Source organism: Diospyros lotus, chromosome 5 (assembly GCF_014633365.1).
Source record: "Diospyros lotus cultivar Yz01 chromosome 5, ASM1463336v1, whole genome shotgun sequence".
In the NCBI taxonomy this organism is placed as follows: Eukaryota; Viridiplantae; Streptophyta; class Magnoliopsida; order Ericales; family Ebenaceae; genus Diospyros; species Diospyros lotus.
In genome coordinates this window covers 8565624-8584865 of record NC_068342.1, presented here as the reverse complement: position 1 = coordinate 8584865, position 19242 = coordinate 8565624, and the positions used below count along the sequence as shown (strand labels likewise).

General features: G+C 41.5%; 1 protein-coding gene across 1 annotated transcript in view; it reads left to right on the top strand.

Moving 5' to 3' along the window:
- Positions 1–982: 982 nt before the first annotated feature.
- Positions 983–19242, top strand: part of LOC127801565 (furcatin hydrolase-like) — an 85373-nt gene continuing 67113 nt past the window's right edge. The window contains exons 1-7 of the mRNA XM_052336807.1: positions 983–1129; positions 1241–1304; positions 2102–2160; positions 2638–2713; positions 3056–3133; positions 3249–3336; positions 3516–3771. Coding sequence (XP_052192767.1) covers positions 989–1129; positions 1241–1304; positions 2102–2160; positions 2638–2713; positions 3056–3133; positions 3249–3336; positions 3516–3771 — 762 coding nt within the window. The 5' untranslated portion in view covers positions 983–988. The remainder of the gene's footprint in view (positions 1130–1240; positions 1305–2101; positions 2161–2637; positions 2714–3055; positions 3134–3248; positions 3337–3515; positions 3772–19242) is intronic.

Genomic DNA, 19242 nt, shown 5'->3' with positions numbered 1-19242 from the left:
TTACTGTGATATCTTCTTTGGGAGTGACCGGACACTTCTCATTGAGAATATAGGCTAGATTTAGAGTGGTGAGATAGAAAATCATCTTTTGTTGCCACCTCTTAAAATTCTCATCGTTGAATTGTTGAGGTTTCTCAACGTGCAGTTAGCTCAACAACAACAGTCGTGGTGGTGGCCGAAGCAATGACCTGAGTAAAGGCTGAAGTTGTAGTAGCGACGTTGATGGCCATAATCTGTCTTCAGCTTGTTGGAAAAATACCGAATAGAAGCAGTGTATATCTATATCTTCTACAACAATTACAACACAATATATATCTTATTTTGAAACAGCAACAACACCACAGAATTATAGGAATGATACTTGCGCAACAAACTTAAAGGTGGGGATTGAAACCACCAACACTTCGAAGATGCAGGACTTGGAATGGCAGCAAGAGACAGTAGCGATCGAAGCACGTCGGAGGCATTGTCCTGAAGAGAGATTCGGCCTACATAGGTTATGGCAGGCTACAACATTCACTCACGAAGTGAATGCTGCCATTACATGTGCCCCTTCAACTGGAGATGAACTCTGATTAACTGCTACAATAAAAAAGGAGTTATAGAGACACCGGGACACCCAAACGCTATCAAGGAAAGAAAGGAAAAAATTAATAAGTTCATATTTTTTTGATATATATAAAAAATATAATATATTTATTTTTCAAACCGAATTGCCTGGATAGACGATTGCAACAGATAGGGGCTTGCCCGCTTGCAAAATTTAGGTGCCCCTTGGGACTTAACCCAAGTAGATAAGGATTTAAATACCCTTAGTGCTCTCTTTACCCCACCAATGTGGGACAACACTAACCCCATACGCACACACACTTACACGAACACTAACGCACATGAACACACAACATTTTCAGCTTTCTTGCTATTTATAGGTGTGCTGGTGGAATAAGCAGCTTCAAGCTTCCAACCACAGAGAGTATACTCATCGGCAATGGCAGCCCACCTGAGCTGGTTTCTGCTTGGCCTCCTCGTCCTGGCTGCGGCCAACGCCGAGCTTCTCGTCCCCGACAAGTTCAACCACTCCAGCTTTCCCGAAGGGTTTCTGTTCGGAGCATCATCGTCTTCTTATCAAGTAATTAAGCTAGTGTTTAATTTTGTTCTTAATTAGTTACGTTCGTTCTCTTGCTGAAAGACAAGCTCGTGGTTTGACTCTTCTGAATAAATACTTGTGTTTGTGATTCAGTACGAGGGCTCACCAGACACGCGAGGCGAAACCATATGGGATGCTTTTGTTCGCGACTTTCCATGTCTCTAATCAACCACCTCTTCCGAGTCTTCTTCTCCATTCATTTATACTGTTCAAATTCTTCACTTTATTGAAATCTACTTTTAAAATTCTTAACCCACGTGTAATAATTATATTTTATCTACAGCAAAAACATATTTAATTATTGTATCTTGTATTTAATTCTCTAGTAATCTTATGATTATAAATATATCAAGTTTTAAGATATTTTATGTATTAATTAAATTATTAAGAGTATGAAAATAAGTGTGTTATGGGTCTCCTCAAAAATTAAAATACATTTATTATATTCTAACGAGTACTTAAGACACTCGTTAACCTTACTTAAAATTCTTATATTATCATTACAAAGCCTTAATGCTATGAGATCATCTGCTAGGCTCCATTGAATCATCTCACATAAAAAAAAAAAAAAAAAAAAGGCTGGCATTGGCATTCGATCGTATTTTTAACTTCCTTTGACGCAAGAAAGAAAACAAAGTTGTAAATATAAATTGGATGATAAAAATGTTTCTTTAGTGTAAGTAAAATAAACTCTTTGTATTAATTAGTGAGGTTGGCCTCTAGTATAAAGAAATTAATATAGTTCTTTATACAAGGGTTCAAATTTTTATGAGAGTTAGGATCTCTAAAAAGATTTTTGTGTACTTATTAGAGTGCGTAATTTCTTGATTATTATGAGTGTTATTCTAAGCATATACTCAACTAATAGTAATTATAATTTTTTATTAATTAAAAAATATTTATAATGATCCTTTTACTTACTTTCTAAATATTGTACATAATAATATGTTGCAGATAAAATAGCGGATCGTAGCAATGCGAATGTGGCTGACGACTTCCTTAAACGCTACAAGGTGTGACTATAAATATTTGTTAAATTATTTATAACTTAAATATGATATAAATATTTTTTTAGTATTCCTCAATTTAGAGTTGTGAATAGTTTTATTCGGTTTAAAACTTTTGAAAAAGATAATTGGTTTGAACTTTAAGGATAAAATACACTAACTACACCAAAGTTTTACTAATACCTTTTAAGGTTTCAAGCTTGTATAAATCATTTCTCTTGTTAAACAGTGATAGTTAAAATATTCAAAATGCCAAAAATATCAAAAATAATTTTAATAATTGATTGAATATTGCAAAAATAGGATACATTTATTATCAATTAATTGGAATGTTTTGAATTAAAAATAATATATATTTATTATACCATAACCAATGGTTATACATAATTTTTATTTATCATATGCGGCAACCTCTTTCTACTTAGATCAAAATGTTTGTTTTATTTTGAACAATCTTTGACAGTCTAAAAATTAATGTGGCAGGGGGATGTGAAACTAATGAAAGACATTGGGATGAATGTTTTCAGATTTTCCATTTCTTGGGCAAGAGTATTACCCAGTAAGTTTTTTTTCATGTACTTAGTGGTTGGATAAGCAATATATCGATGTTAATCCGAATTGTGAGTTCGATCCTCGCCTTACATAAGGGCCAAAGGCCCAATTTGTGATTTATCTCTCTTGACATAATCGAAAGTACGAGCACTAAGGGCCGTGTAAGAGCAGTTATCCCAAGTTTCTTTTTAATATGATTTAAATTTTTCTACAATGTCATAAGATGAATATAATTTATTAAAAAATTGTACTTTTATTTATATACACAAGCATTTTTTATCTATTTTTATTTCCTATATCCAATTTGTTATTTTCATTATTAGATTAAATGATGATTTTGTTTGCTCAGGTGGCAGGGTAAGCGGAGGAGTGAACAAGCTAGGAGTTGACTTCTATAACAATCTCATCAATGATCTTCTTGCAAATGGTTCTTTCTTTATATAATCTCTTCTCTCTTTTTTTTGTGATTGTTCTTTACAAAATTACTTAAATAACTAACTACGGCCTCATTTTTGTTTTCCTTGGTGAAAATATGCATATAGGTATTCGACCTTTTGTCACACTTTCTCATTTTGACCTTCCGCAAGCCTTAGAAAAAGAATATGAAGGCTTTTTGAAACCCAACATTAGGTAAGTAATTATTTTAATATTGGACATCATGCGTATACACACACTCTTTGAAGCGAGCACTACACATGATTTTTGAGGAATATACATATAAATATATTCATTATTTTTCTACATGATTATATATCTAGCCAGAAAACTTAATGACTTTAGTAAAACAAAATGGATATTTGGATGGGCAGGGATGACTTCAAGGACTATGCAGAATTTTGTTTCAAGGAATTTGGTGATAGGGTCAAGCATTGGATAACCTTTAACGAGCCATATGTTTACATCTTGATGGGTTATGACTTGGGTGCCATGGCACCTGGACGATGTTCTGCATGGAGAAATAACAGTTGCCCAGCTGGGAATTCTGCAACAGAACCTTACATAGTTGGTCATAATATGCTTATTGCTCATGCAAAAGCAGCCAAAGTGTACATGGAGAAATACCAAGTGAGATTTTCAATTTTCTGATTCTTCAGTTTATAATATTGATGAAGGATTTTCGGAAGTGGTAGCCGCACGTTCCCTTCTTGCCTCTCTGAATGTACCTGCAATGGAGACGGGGCTTGCTCCCCCGGTCGATCTCCGATCATTAAGTTAGTTCTTTGATCTAGGGTTCCTTGTCCCTTTTAAACTATGTTAATTGATGAAAAAAATAAGGAGAATCCCCCACCTTCTTCGCTTACCTTTTCTCGGGATAGGAATCATGAGGGATCTTCGGGATCTTCCTCCCGCCTTCTTCGGGACTTTCCCGATAAGGGTTTCGCGATAGCCTCCGCCTCCGAGGAGTTCGGGATAACTGTTGCCTCCGTGATCTTCGATGGGATAGCCTGTTCCTGAGATCTCGGGGGTTTCTCTATTGAGTGCTTATCTGATTGACGTGGCAATGCTTGTCTGCTGTGTATCTTTTGACCGCTGTTTAGGTATTCGTCTCGGCGTAATTATGGGACCGAGGGCGTTCCCCTCATCACTTGCCCCCCCACTCCTTGAGCTCTTCGGCTTGAAGGGCCCGAGGAGTAGTAAGGCCCTTGAGGCTCTTCACTTTAACTCCTCTTTTTTTTTTTTTTTTTTTTTTTTTGCGTCTGGCAGACGCGAAAATCAATCGGTTTTGACGGCGGTATCCCTTCCCTATGCGCTGTCCGAGGCCGTTTCGTCTTTCGAGCTCTGTCAGTGCGGGGTGATCAATGCTTATTATTGCTCGTCCTTTGGTCTCTTATCCCCGCAGTTTAATCTTTTAAAATGGGAACCCTTCAGTCCCTCTACTTCTCTTTCCGTGCGACTTTCCTTCAGTTTTAGCTTTTTTTGTGCCCGCAAGCGTTTTCCTCCTCTTTCGCCTCTCTTTCTTCTAGCTTTTTGCCATGGCGATAATCGGTTCTGGAAGGTTTAATCCCGCTGGTGCAGAGCTTATTGAGTGGGAAAAACATCCTGCTGCGTCGATTCCATGTCAATGGATGAGCCAAGCGGAATGTCAACAGTTTAGAGAAAAGTACAACGTCCCCGAAGAGTGGGAGGTAGAGTTCAACAGCCATCTACGAGCATGTCATCCCGTCGCCGACCGCCTTTGCATTTATAAGTGTGCTTTTGACAGGGGCTTTCGGCTCCCTCCCCGGAGAAGAGTGATGACCTTACTTCAACATCTTACTATCGCTCCCGCCCAACTATCTCCCTTCGGATGGCGATACTTGATGGGGTTCCTCCTTATTTGTCATTCTGGCAAAATTGAGCCAACTGGAGACCTCTTCGACTATTTCTTCACGACCAACCGCGACCCCGGGGGGTGGATCTCCATCTCCCCTCGGATCGTGAAAGATAGCCGTCTTCTCGCCTGCAAGGGATACTCTAATCTTGAGATTTCTGCTTCGACTCTCATGCAATCCGGCGGGTCGAAAGATTCTGATGATTGGAAGGAGCGTTTTGTCTTCGTCCGCCCCAGGCCATCCGGCTCTTCTCAAGAGATCTGGTCTGTCAGTAATGAGTGGACTCTGGACACTAAGCACAAGCGTCCGAGTGTCGAGACCATTGAAGATTTCGCCTGCCGACTTATGAAGAACAGTCGGAACTGGGAAGAAGGATGGCTCTCCAATCCCAGCCTTTCCCAAGCGGGTCTGGATGGCGAGAACTGTGAGCTCTTTTTCCTTCATCTTTTTCTTTTACTCTCTCTTTTTCCTTTGTCTGTATTTGATTTTCGTTGTTATCTCTTTCTTAGATGAAGAGGTCTGAGAAATATCTTATTCTGCTATCACCAAAGGAATGATTTTGGACTTCCCTGGGAGTAAAGGCCCTTCGGCACCTTCCGGCAACCAGAGGGTGTTGGAGAGGACTGCGCATTCCGAGCGAATTCCAAAGAGCAAGAAGAGTAACAAGAAGAACTCATTACCGTCCAGGTCGCGAAGGGCGGTGGAGGAAGACCCCGGGACCTTCCAAGAGGCTTCCAAGGGGAGCATTGCTGGGGGTTCGGGGGACCCATCTTCCCGTTCGGGGGACCTATCTTCCCCGCTTCACCTTTCTCAAACCAGAGGCTCTCCGACCGCGCGGCGAGAAGCCTCCACCATGCCTACGCGCTTGCCGATCTCTCCCGAAGATGATTCGGCGACCATCGCTCAGGTGCTTGCTGTAGCTCGCGCAGAGGCCCAGAAAAGGCAAACCATGGCAGGTACGGAGTCCAGTGCTACGCCTCCCAGCATCCCTATCGGTTCGATTTTTAAACGAATTTTAACGCCATTGGCACCAGCGGGGCGTTCGGAGCTGACGGGAGAGGCTTCGCTGGAGGAGGCTTCGGTGTTGTCGGCGAAGGAGATTTTAGCGCGCCGAACGAAGCGTCGCAGGATGGAAGCCGCCTCCCCAGCTGCTGCTCCCTCCGAGCCTTCGGCTCCTGAAGCCACCAATGCTCCTTCAACGGCTTTAGTCTTACCGGAGACTCTACGAACTCCGAACGAGATCGACTATTGCTCTGAAATTCTAAGGGTGCGACCGTACTTCTTCTTCTTTTGACTTTTCGCTTTTTCTATGCGAGTAGGTCTTAATCTGTACTCTGTTTTTACTTCCTCAGAACCTTACGGAGTTCCAAGGTCTGGTCTCTCGACGAGAGTCCGAACTTCAAACTCGAATCATCTCCCTGGAGTCTGAAGTGGAAAGGCTTCGAGGGTTGGAATCTCTTTCTTCCCAACTGTCGGGTCTCGAGCACCGTGTTCATATTTTAACCAAGTCTGTGGAGCTGGCGCAAGAAGATGCCCGACTTGCCAACGAAGCCGAAGCTCAAGCTCGGGAGGATTTGGAGTTGGTCCAGAAGAACATGCTTGAGGCTAACCAGGCCAATTCCCGACTTGGGGAGGAGCTGGATTCCACTAAGGTTGTTAATCGCCAGCTTCAGGAGGATATAAAAAGACTCACTCTAGAGCTGAAGGAGGCCAAGAAGGGACAGGTCGAAGCGTTGGAGTCTTATTCCCGGTGCAAAGAAGACCTTCGTACTGCTCATGCCCAACTTCAATCTGCCCTCAAGGACGCCTAAGTGGCTTTTCAGAATGGTCGAGAGGATTTCCGAAGCTCTGAAGCTTATGCCGCGGAATTAGAAGGAGTTCTTCGGGGTGGGTTTGAGCATATGAGAAAACTCATCAAAGAGCGCTTCCCGAACTTGGATGTAGACTCCATCCCCTTCGATGTTGTCGCCGCTTTGTCTTCTTTAGAGTAGTCATTTTTTGTATTAAAACCTGTTGTCGTAATAATAAAAGTGTTGGGATCAGGCTTGATTCTTCCCCTTTTTTTTTTTTTACCCTTCCTGCTCATCGCAAGACTTGGTCTTCGTCGCTTGCTCAAAAGGGTTCGGCTCCGGACCCCCAAGGATCGCGCCTGATCCTCGCAATCTTAAGCCTTTCGAGGATTCGGGACCCTCCAAGGATCACATCTGATCTTTTGCTTTTGCCGGAGGTTCGGGCCTCCCAGGACCATATTTGATCCTTTGTTTTTGTCGGGATCATATTTGATCCCTTGTTTTTGTCGGGGGTTCGGGCCCCCCGAGGATCATATCTGCTCCTTTGTTTTTGTCGGGGGTTCGAGCCCCCCGAGAATCATATTTGATCCTTTGTTTTTGTCGGGATCATATTTGATCCCTTGTTTTTGTCGGGGGTTCGGGCCCCCCGAGGATCATATCTGATCCTTTGTTTTAGTTGAGGGGTCTAGCCCCGTTGAAGGTATGTCAATTCTTTCCCTTCGCGCTGATGTGCCTTCCCAGATCTTTGGAAATGATGAGTTTTTACGCATAGGAGAAAAAATGAATTTATTCCTGGATAGCATACGCAAAGTAATAAAAAAGAAAAGATGCCAAGACATATAATGTAAAATTATGACTAACAGATCATATGAAGATAATAAAGAGCTATCACTGATAGAACTTCCTCAAGTTCTGCACGTTCCATGCGTTTTTCACCGGTGTACCTTGAGGGTCTGTATTTTGTATGCCCCCGGGCTGAGGACTTCTGTTACTTTGTAAGGACCTTCCCAATTTGGTGTTAACTTATCTGTTTCTCGGGCTCCCTGAACGTCTGCTCGCCTTAGTACCAAATCTCCTGGTAGAAAGTTTCGTGCTCTTACTCGTCGATTGTAGTATCTCTCTATGCGCTGATTATAAGCAGCTTGTCGAATCTTCGCCTAGTCACGAAATTCATCAAGGAAATCTAGGTTGTCCCTCAAACTCTGCTCATTGGATTCAGGGTCGAATAGCTCTACTCGTAGCGTAGGCACTCCAATTTCAACTGGGATTAATGCTTCCGAGCCGTAGCATAGACTGAAAGGAGTCTCTCCCGTGGAGACCTTCGCCGTAGTCCGGTAAGACCACAGAATGCTCGATAGTTCTTCTACCCAGCTACCCTTCGCCTTATCTACTCTTGTTTTTAACCCACGCAACAGAGTTCTGTTAGCGAGTTCGATTTGGCCATTAGCTTGGGGGTGTGCTACCGAGGTGAATTGTTGCTTGATTCCAAACTCCTGGCACCATTCCCGAACAGATCGATCAGAAAATTGAGTGCCGTTGTCTGAGATCAGCACCCGAGGAACTCCGAAGCGACAGACTACATTCTTCCATAGAAACTGTTTCACTCAGCGAGAAGTAATAGAGGCCACTGCTTCCGCTTCAACCCACTTTGTGAAGTAATCGATAGCAGCCATGATGTACTTGACCTGTCCAGCTGCTGGGGGAAAAGGTCCCAGGATGTCTATACCCCATTGGGCGAAGGGGCATGGTGTGGCGAGATGAGTTAGCGCGACTGCCGGCACATGGACCAAGTTAGACGTTTTCTGGCACCGGTCGCAAGTTCTAACCCGCTGCTCGGAATCTCGTACCATTGTTGGCCAATAATACCCCTGTCGCAGGGCCTTTTGACTAAGCGCCCGAGCCCCGATGTGGTTTCCACATATTCCTTCATGAATCTCCCGTAGGATGTAGTCTGCTTCGCGAGGTCGGATACACTTGAGCAGCGGTTGTGAAAAAGACCTTCTGTATAGTTCCCCCCCGACTAACACGAAATTTCGGGCTTTTCGTTTGACCTCTCGTGCCTCCGAGTCGTCTTCCGGGAGCTTTTCCTCTCTTAAATATGACAACAGGGGGTCCATCCAGCTAGGCTCGTCATCGATACAAAATTGGTCTGCGGCTTCTTCGATACTCTTTTGCGGAAGAGATTCGATCCGAATTTCCCGAGAGCTTGTAGGGAAAGAGGAAGAGGTGATTCGGGACAGCAAGTCCGCCTCTGTATTCATGGCTCGAGGGACGTATTCCACCTTTACGTGTTGGAAACGCGCCATCAGCTCTTTGGCTAGGGTCAAGTATTGCGCCATGTGACTTTCTCGGGCTTCATATTCTCCATTCACCTGCTGCACCACTAAGTTAGAATCTGAACTCACCTCGACGTTTTGAGCCCCCAACTGTTCAGCCAACCTCAGCCCAGCCAATAAGGCCTCATATTCTGCTTCGTTGTTAGATGCTCGGAATTCAAAATGTAGCGCGTAAGGCCATATTTGCCCTTCGGGACTCTTTATCATTAATCCTGCCCCGCCGCCGCCCGAGGTCGAGCTTCCGTCTACCGCCACTAACCATGGTTTCTGGTTTTCTTCGGGACCTTCGGGAGCTCCTATCCCTTCGGCGATGAAGTCTGCTAGCGACTGCGCCTTAATGGCCGGTCGCGGCCTATACTCAATGTCGAAGGCGGTGAGCTCTACTGCCCACTTCAACATCCGGCCTGAAAGCTCTGGCTTGCTAAGAACCTGCTTCAAGGGTTGGTTAGTAAGCACTATAATCGTATGAGCTTGAAAGTAGGGTCGGAGTTTCCTCGCCGATGTTATTAAGGCGAACGCCAGTTTTTCCATAGGAAGATACCGAACCTCGGCTCCCGATAATCGTTTACTCGCATAATAAACGGGCCTTTGGATCCTATTTTCTTCTCGGATCAATACCGAGCTGAGGGCCTCGTTGGCCACCGCCAGATATATGTATAATGGTTCTCCGGGCTTCGGTTTGGTAAGAACCGGTGGCGTGGCTAGGTGCTCCTTAAGCTTTTCGAAAGCTCGCTGGCATTCAGAATTCCATTCGAAGTTGTTTGCTTTCGATAAGACCTTGTAGAAAGGAAGGCCTTTTTCTGCCAAACGAGAAAGGAATCTGCCCAAGGCTGTCATCCTACCCGTAAGGCTCTGTACCTCTTTCACATTCCTCGGGGCCGGCATATCCATGATAGCTTTGACCTTCGCAGGGTTTACCTCGATCCCTTGGTGGTGTATTATGTAGCCTAGGAACTTTCCTGCAGAAACGCCGAAAGCACATTTGACAGGATTAAGTTTCATATGGAACTTACGAAGGGTTTTGAAGCATTCCTCCAGGTCCTCCGGATGACATTCGGCTACCATACTTTTTACCAGCATGTCGTCGACGTAAGCCTCCATATTTCTCCCGAGTTGTTGGTGAAAAAGCTTATTTACCAGGCGCTGGTAAGTGGCTCCTGCGTTCTTTAATCCGAAAGGCATTACGGTGTAGCAGTAGGTTGCCTTGTTGGTGATGAATGCTGTTTTCTCCTGGTCCTCCGGGTGCAATGGAATCTGGTGATATCCCTGAAAAGCATCTAGGAAACTCATGAGCGAACATCCAGCAGTTCCATCAATTAGGGCGTCAATCCTCGGGAGTGGGTAGCTATCTTTTGGGCAGGCTTTGTTAAGATCGGTGAAATCGATGCAAAGTCTCCACTTGCTCTGCCCTTTGGGAACCAGCACAACATTCGCTAGCCAATCTGGATAATCCACCTCCCGAATGTGGCGCGCAGCTGCTAACTTTGCGATCTCCTCCTCGATCGCCCTTGCCCTATCAGGGGCGAAGCTTCGTTTTTTCTGTCTGACAGGCTGAAAGCCTGATCGGACCCCCAGCCTGTGTGTCATTACTTCTGGATTTACTCCTGGCATATCCCGGGCTGTCCACGCGAAGATATCTGCATATTGTCTAAGGAGTGATATTATTTGACTCCTTAGCGGATCTTTTAACTCCATACTCACTCTTACACATCGACTTGGGCAATTTTCTTCCAGAGGTACTTCTTCCAATTCATCCACCGGCTCCGCTGTTTTGGGATCTTCAGGTCCTTCTAGTAGAAAACTGACCTCCTTCGGGGGGTCAGCATCCTTCTGCAACCTTGCTTCTTTACTCTTCGCCATGCCTATAGAGGCCATGTAACATTCACGGGCTAAGCGCAAATCTCCCCGCACTTCGCCCGTCCCCCTATCCGTGGGAAACTTCATCATCATATGATACGTGCTTGGGATGGCTCGAAGGGCATTGAGACCCGATCTTCCCAGAATCATGTTGTAAGCCGAAGGCACGTCTGCTACCAGGATATCTAGCATAACACGAGAAGTTCGGGAACCTCTCCCTACCGTCAACGGGAGTTGAATAATCCCTTCTGAATATACGGCTTCACCATCAAATCCCACCAAAGGGACCCTCGCTGCCCTTAGCTGTGTCATTTCATACCCCATGCCTAAGAAGGCTTGCCGATACAAGATTTCTGAAGAGCTTCCTGGATCCACAAGGATCCGCCGAAGTTCCCACTTCCCGAGTTCAGCTGTTATCACCAGTGGGTCATTTTGAGTCGGGTACCCCGGGAGGTCGCTATCTGAAAAAGAGATTGGATCCACGTTCCTCGATCTTTTCAGCCGGGTCGCATTACTTTTTTCGTCCTTCATGACTGGGACCTCCCCCGCCGCGAGTGTGTGGAATATCGGAGGCTGAGGATGATCATCTTCTCTTCGATGTGATCTCTCCCGCTGGGCCCGATTTCGATCCTCCGCGCGGTCTCTCTTGGGGGGGCTTCTTGATCGCGACCGTCGATCCTTTCTCCCCTGAGAATCACCTGTTTTTGCCACGTAGCTCCTCAGGAAACCCCGATTGATAAGTTCCTGAATCTCCTCCTTTAATTGGTGACACTCTTCCGTGTCATGACCATGATCTCGGTGGAATCGGCAATATTTACTTCTGTTCCTTTTGTCAGATGGTGCCTTCATCGGTCGAGGCTTTTTCAAGTAATCTTTTCCCTCAATAGTAGCGAGGATTTCTGCCCTCGGGGCGTTCAGAGGAGTGAAACCCGCCGAATCCCACCGAGGGCGATGCTTTTCTCTTCGGTCGTCACTCCTCCTTTCCTCGGGATGCTTCTTTTTATCCTTCTTCTCCACATGCTCCGCCCTCTTAGCCTGCATGACCTCTTCGGCATTTATGTACTTCGTGGCCCGGCCTAATATGTCCGTGAACGCGCTGGGAGGCGTTTTGGCTAATGATTGGGCGAAAGGGCCGGGCCTCAGGGCGTTCTGGAATGCCACCATAGCAACATTGTGGTCAAAGTTCTCGATGCTCAGGGCTTCCATATTAAATCGTGAAACGAAATCCTTCAAGGGCTCTCCTTGGTTCTGCTTCATACTCACCAAGGCCATGGTAGACCTTCGGTGTCTTCGGAGAGGTGCAAAGTGCGCCAGAAAGCTGCCCCGGAGTTGCGCAAAACTTATGATGGAATGATGAGCCAGGTTTGAGTACCACGCCCGTGCGTGCCCCTCCAGAGTAGCCAAGAAAACTCTACACCACATCGCGTCTGAGGCGTCCTGTACCATCATATGTGAGGTAAAGAGATCCAGGTGATCCATCGGGTCGGTGGTCCCTGCGTAGGGCTTAATGGCCGGGATACGGAGACGTTCTGGTGGTATGGCCGCCATGATCTCTGGGCCAAGGGGCTGATTTATCCTTGGTCCCTGAGCCTCTCCGGTCCTTGGCTTTAGGGCGGCCATCTCCTCCTCCAACTGCCGCAATCTTCTTTCCTGCCGCTACTGCACAAACGACAAGTCAAGAGACTCGGCCGCCTCGCCGTCATCTGGCCCTGGCCTCTGCGGATTCTCGTCCCGTCGATAAGATTCCTCTTCTCTTGGGGGCTCGCGCCTTTCCTCCGCCCGAGAGTGCTGGGCTTGCTGATGCTGGCCGTCTAGAAAACCCATGAGTAACTCCGTCAATCGTTGTACTTGACCCTCCAGAAGTGCTATCCGATCAGGAGGAGGCGGAGGGCCCTCCGGACTCCGAGCCCTCCCCGGCGGGCTTCGGGGAGGGTTCTGCTGACTCGGTTCCGGAACGGGGTTGCTCCCCACGGCCCTAGACGGCTGTCTTCTGGTCGCCATTCACGGTTGAGAAGATTGTCCGCTGCACTGGAAAGACAGAAGAGAAGAATGTCGGCCCCACGGTGGGCGCCAATTGATGAAGGATTTTCGGAAGTGGTAGCCGCACGTTCCCTTCTTGCCTCTCTGAATGTACCTGCAATGGAGACGGGGCTTGCTCCCCCGGTCGATCTCTGATCATTAAGTTAGTTCTTTGATCTAGGGTTCCTTGTCCCTTTTAAACTATGTTAATTGATGGAAAAAATAAGGAGAATCCCCCACCTTCTTCGCTTACCTTTTCTCGGGATAGGAATCATGAGGGATCTTCGGGATCTTCCTCCCGCCTTCTTCGGGACTTTCCCGATAAGGGTTTCGCGATAGCCTCCGCCTCCGAGGAGTTCGGGATAACTGTTGCCTCCGTGATCTTCGGTGGGATAGCCTGTTCCTGAGATCTCGGGGGTTTCTCTATTGAGTGCTTATCTGATTGACGTGGCAATGCTTGTCTGCTGTGTATCTTTTGACCGCTGTTTAGGTATTCGTCTCGGCGTAATTATGGGACCGAGGGCGTTCCCCTCATCAAATATATATTATGAGTGTTCATCTTTCGTGACTTGACTTGCAGGAGTCCCAAAAAGGAGAAATAGGAATAACTTTGAATGCCGGTTGGATGTATCCTTACAATGAAAAGTTCGTAGACCATAAAGCAGACAGACGTGCACTTGACTTTATGTATGGATGGTGAGTTGAATATATAGATCAAAATGCCAAAAAGTAATCTTTGATTTAAGACTATATCGAGGTGTTTAGAAATTGTCACTAAGATAAAAAGTCTTAACTTTTATAGGTTTATTCATCCATTGGTTTATGGCGAATATCCGCAAATCACTAAGATAAAAAGTCTTAACTTTCAATAAATCAGAAGCTACGTTGTTGATAGGATCTTACGACTTCATTGCCCTAAACTATTATAGCTCAAACTATGCGATTCCTGTGCCCTTTAATGATAAACCTGTCCATCTTAGCTTTTCAACTGATGATTTTGCTAATTTGACAAGTATATTTCTTTTTTAAAAGGTTTGATGCTACATTGCAAATGAATGGACTTAACTCTATTGAAAAGTTCTAATTCATTTGTATTTATCGTTTATAGGTGAGAAAGATGGAAAGCCTATTGGTGAACCAGTATGTTCACGTATTAAATGATTTACTTTCAATTTGTCTTCCATAACTAATATTGGTTTTAATTTTGTAATCAACTTATGATAAATGGCTTGCAGCTTGGAAATACATATAACGTACCATAAGGACTTAAAAAAATATTGAATTTTACTAAAAACCATTACAAAAGTCCGAGAATGTACATTACAGAAAATGGTAAGAAAATAATTATCTTGCTCATATATATCACTTGTTGACATATTTCAAATTAAATATATTTATAGTTAATTTTTATTATTTTCAGGATTAGGTGATTATAATATTAACGATGCAGTTCAAAACGGTACCAAGGATCCCGAAAGGATAAAGTACTACCATGACCATCTTTTGGCCCTCGAGGAGGCTATTGAGTGAGTTCTAAACCCTACAAATGAACATATAGAAGATATGTCATTATTGTTGTATCCTTCCTAGTTCAACAACTCTTAATTAAAGTAGTCATTTTTTTTCTTATTCAAAGCATCAAAGTAGTTCAACAACTTGAGTTTTTTTTTTTTTAACATAAGTAAAATAGGAATTTCACTAAGATTTCATTTTATATTTCAACTATGCCTTGCAGTGAATATGGTGTTGATGTGAAGGGTTTCATGGCTTGGTCTCTTCTTGACACTTGGGAATGGAGTTCTGGTTTCACTCTCAGATATGGTCTCACTTACGTAGATTTTAAAAATGGAGTTAAAACATATCCGAAAGAGTCTGCAGCTTGGTACAAGAAATTCCTACTTCATTAATAAGTTGAATGATTACAAGACCTGAAGTGATTTCATTTGGTGTGTTAAGCTAGTTTTGTCATGTTCTCAATAAGTTGAAGATCAGTGTTCTTATAAATCTTCACTCTAATATTGAGTTGTATTAATAAATATTTTTATAATGTAATTGTGTCAGTATTTCTCTTCTCATGTATTATGTTTGTGTTGTCTTTGAAGGTTAAGCAATAATAATTTTGATCAGATGCTACATTGGCCTTGAACAATAAGTTATGATCTCTCCTTATATAATTCATTGCCAAATAGCCTACAGCTAGAGCAGAGCAGGGGAACATCAATTCTACCAAAAAAAATTAAAGGAAAAAAACGAATGCCCAACTAAAGCAACAAAAGACAGTATAAACCAAAAAGAAAAACAACAAAATTAGTTAAAACCAATAAAAGCAAAATTAGCATGTGCCATTGGGAAGAGAAAAAAAAAACAATACACCAATGCTGCTATATATTGCCAAACAATAGAGAAGATGAATAGCTAAAACTCCATGCCTTTAGCTCATGATAGGGTATCGCCCAATACTAAAGGAAGAGTAATAATGGATATATAAAAAAATATGAAGTATTTTTTACATAATTGCCCAAGTAAAGCCTTTTTTTAAAAGTGAATTAAGGAATCACCCTAAAAAAAAAGAAATCGAAAATTGATCCATTGACTTGGATCTCAAATTAATACGTTTCACCAAAGTAAATTCCATATTGGATTTAGTCAAATCCAATACTTGACTATCATTTTAAATTTAGTCTAAATTCATAATGGATTTTGATTTTAAAATGGGAGAATTTCAAATGACACCACTTGTGTCATTTGGACTAAATTTTTTAATTACATATTTATTATAAAATATTTTATTCTCATTCATTAATAACAAATACTTGCATATATGTTTTTGTTAAAATATTTTACTGCATGTATAGACATATATATGAATATATATTTTTTGTATATATCATATTTAGGTATGTATACGAGATGTACATATACAATATTTATACATAAAAATGCATCAAATAACTCTTCAAATATTAATTTGATTGAGATATGTTTTATCTCATTTAATAAAATTAATCTGTTGTAAAAGATGTCTTCCAAATAATCCTTATTAGATACCGAATATGATTAAGAGATTAAAATAAATTTGGGAGGCCTAATCTCACTATAATTGTAATTTAGAGCCTATAAATTGATAACCTTTAGTTCACTTGTTGATTCATCACTCCTAATAATTTTTATAATATATATATATTTCGATTAACGTGTGATTGTGCATTTTTCAAGTTAATAATTAGAGTCTCATTGTGGTATGAGCAATTATTTTAAAATCATGAGATTAATTAATTTTTTTAATTAGTAGATTATTCCTTTATAAGGAGATCATAAACCTATTAACCCCAATTACATTAATTTTCTTTGTCATAATTTTTTCTTTTAATTTCTATTTATGCTTCATATATGTATGCTTGTATTTATATGTATATAAATATATATTGAAATAATTAAATTTAAAATTTTTATGTATAATAATTATCCAAACTCTTAAATTTTAAATATTCTATCCCCCGGCCACTCGTGATTTGGCGCTACAGACCTTCAAGTTCACCAAAGAACTTGGCCGTTTCACAGGTGCCTGCTTAGCTCCTTTATTATATTTAGCAAATGGCATGTGTAAACTTAATTGTTTGATACTTTGCAAATGTTTGATTATGTGAATGCATGTCTCTACAGAAGTAATAAAATATTCCAGAATAAATAATTTCATGGGAAAGTTGTTTTGTTTGGACTGGCATGAGTTCGTTCAGAAATTTTCAGTTTTAAGCCATAATAATTTTGATCAGATATTGCTATATTGGCCTTGATCAATAAGTTACGATCTCTCCTTGTATAATTCATTGCTAAAGAGCCTACAGCTAGAGCAGAGCAGGGGAACATCAATTCTACCAAACAAAATTAAAGAAAAAAACAAATACCTAACGTAACGACTTGTTAGTAGATCTAAGAATTTATTAATATTTTATTTATATTCTATTTATGGGTATTGAAAATTTTTCCCCTACTAAATTAGATGTTGAAAATATTTTTATGTGGCAAAATATAGGTAAGTAAATTATGTGTTTAATTTAATGGTTTAGGGCTTTGAAATTTGGGTTGAGGCCAAGTGTAAATTTGATGTGTTTTATTTGAAGTAAAGTTGTAAAGCTCATTGGATTTAAGGATATGTTGGGGCCATTGAGTTGGGCTAATGAAATGGGCATTAAGCCTATGTACATCAACTTGTGTATTTCATTTAATAAAAATAGAAATGGATTATGAAAAGTCTAAAGAGGGTTTATCTTATATATGTTGATTGTGATAAGGCTAAGGGTAAAATGAGAATGTTACAAATGGATATTTATTATGAATAATCTTGTGCGCAATATTGAGAAAAGAAAGGAAAATAACAAAAGACAAAAATGGGCATGTTTTATGAATAAATGTGAGTGCAAAAAGGAGATTTGCATAATTGGTTTGATAAAGAAAATGAGAAAGAAATAAGAAAATGCAAAATAACCATAAGGGGCATGAGAATTTTTTGTGTTGTATGTGTGTGAAGGGCAATTTGATAATTAGCTAAGAAGGGGTGGTTGGAGAGTTGGTGGAAGCCCATTCCTCCCCCATGCCTTCTCTTTTTCCTTTATCCCCTCTTACTCTTTCTCTCTCTTCCTTTCTCCCAATCAATTTCTTCTCCTCTCTTCTTTCTTTTTCTTGTTCTTCTCCTCCCATTGTTCTTCTAGTGGAGATTCAAGAGGTGGACTGCAAAACTCAAGGGGTGTTTCTTCTTCTTGAATTTTCTTCAACAAGGCAAGTTCTCTTGCACTCTTTTTTAAATAACTGTGCAAGTTCTCCTTGCACTTTATGGCATTTTGTGCAAGCTTTCTTTTCTATTGTAGCAATGAAATGCTTCAAGGTTCTTCTCTCCCTCATTGTTAAAAAGTATGTTTGGTATTGGTTGTATATTTTCTTCATTTTTCCTTTGATTCGTATGTTATGTCAAAGCTTTTGTTAGGTCTTGTTGATGGCTTTGTTAAGGCTTTCTCACCCCATTTTTCTTTCATGGGATAACATTTGTGTAGGAAGCTAGTGGTGGTCATTTTGGGGAGTTTGTCGTGCATAGATTTTCGATTTTGTGTGGGTTTAGTTGATTTTTTGGGCTTATATTTCGAAACATGGCCTCTTTATTTTGAAACTTGATCAACAGAAACTTATATTTTGAAACATAACCACTATAATTTGAAACATGACTAAACAAAAACTTATATTTCGAAACCTTCCCTTTATGTTTCGAACATGTCTAAATAGAAACTCATTATACATCTTGTACTCTTTTGACCATAACTTTTGATGTAAAGGTCAGAATTGTGGTCCATTTAAAGTGTCATAAACTAGACTTCTAGGAATTCGATTTGATATATAATATCATATATTTTGATTAATATTTGAGTTGGTCAATGCTTTTCTTATTCCAAATCAAGTATGATTGATAAAGTAAATTGTTATTAAATACTTCCTCCAATATCACTCAATCCTCTAAAGTGATAAGATGTGTTTGAAGATATATATATGTAGATACATGGGATTCTTGAGATAAAAATATAATTGACTTGCATGAGGAAGTATAATAATAATCATTGAGAGGTTGTTAAGAAATGTTCTTGGTTGGTATGTCCCCATGGAGTCTCATGGGTGATGCATTGCTAACATTATATGAATAATTGCCCTTAAATAATGGGGTTGCCATAAATGGATGTGAATGAAGTCATATGCATGATCATGATGTGATGTGGCCTAGAATCCTAGTGGGTGATTTTAGTCCTGTTGTTGTGAAGATGCTTGAATGTGTATGCATATGTATGTATATATGTATATTACCTTAGCGCACCTATTATTTTGCGGGGAAGAAAGTAAGTGGATATCCCCAAGGAATGCCATGGCAAGAAAGGCAGTTTGTCCACAAGAAAAGAAATGTGAAAAAAAGCAGTTTGTCCGTAAAAAAGAAAGGGAGATATCCTACTAAGGCGGCTCGTTCGTATTTGTTTTTGTATGTGCATCATGCACTACAAGAAAATTTAAATTTAGTGACAGACACCCGTCACTAAAAAAATTAAGGTTATTTTTATATAAAATTTAAGATTTAGTGACGGGCTGTCAGCCCCATCACAAATTTAGTGACGGGGGCTGACATCCCCGTCACTAAACTCGCTGTTTAGTGACGAACTGTCAACCCCGTCACAAATTTAGTGACGGGGC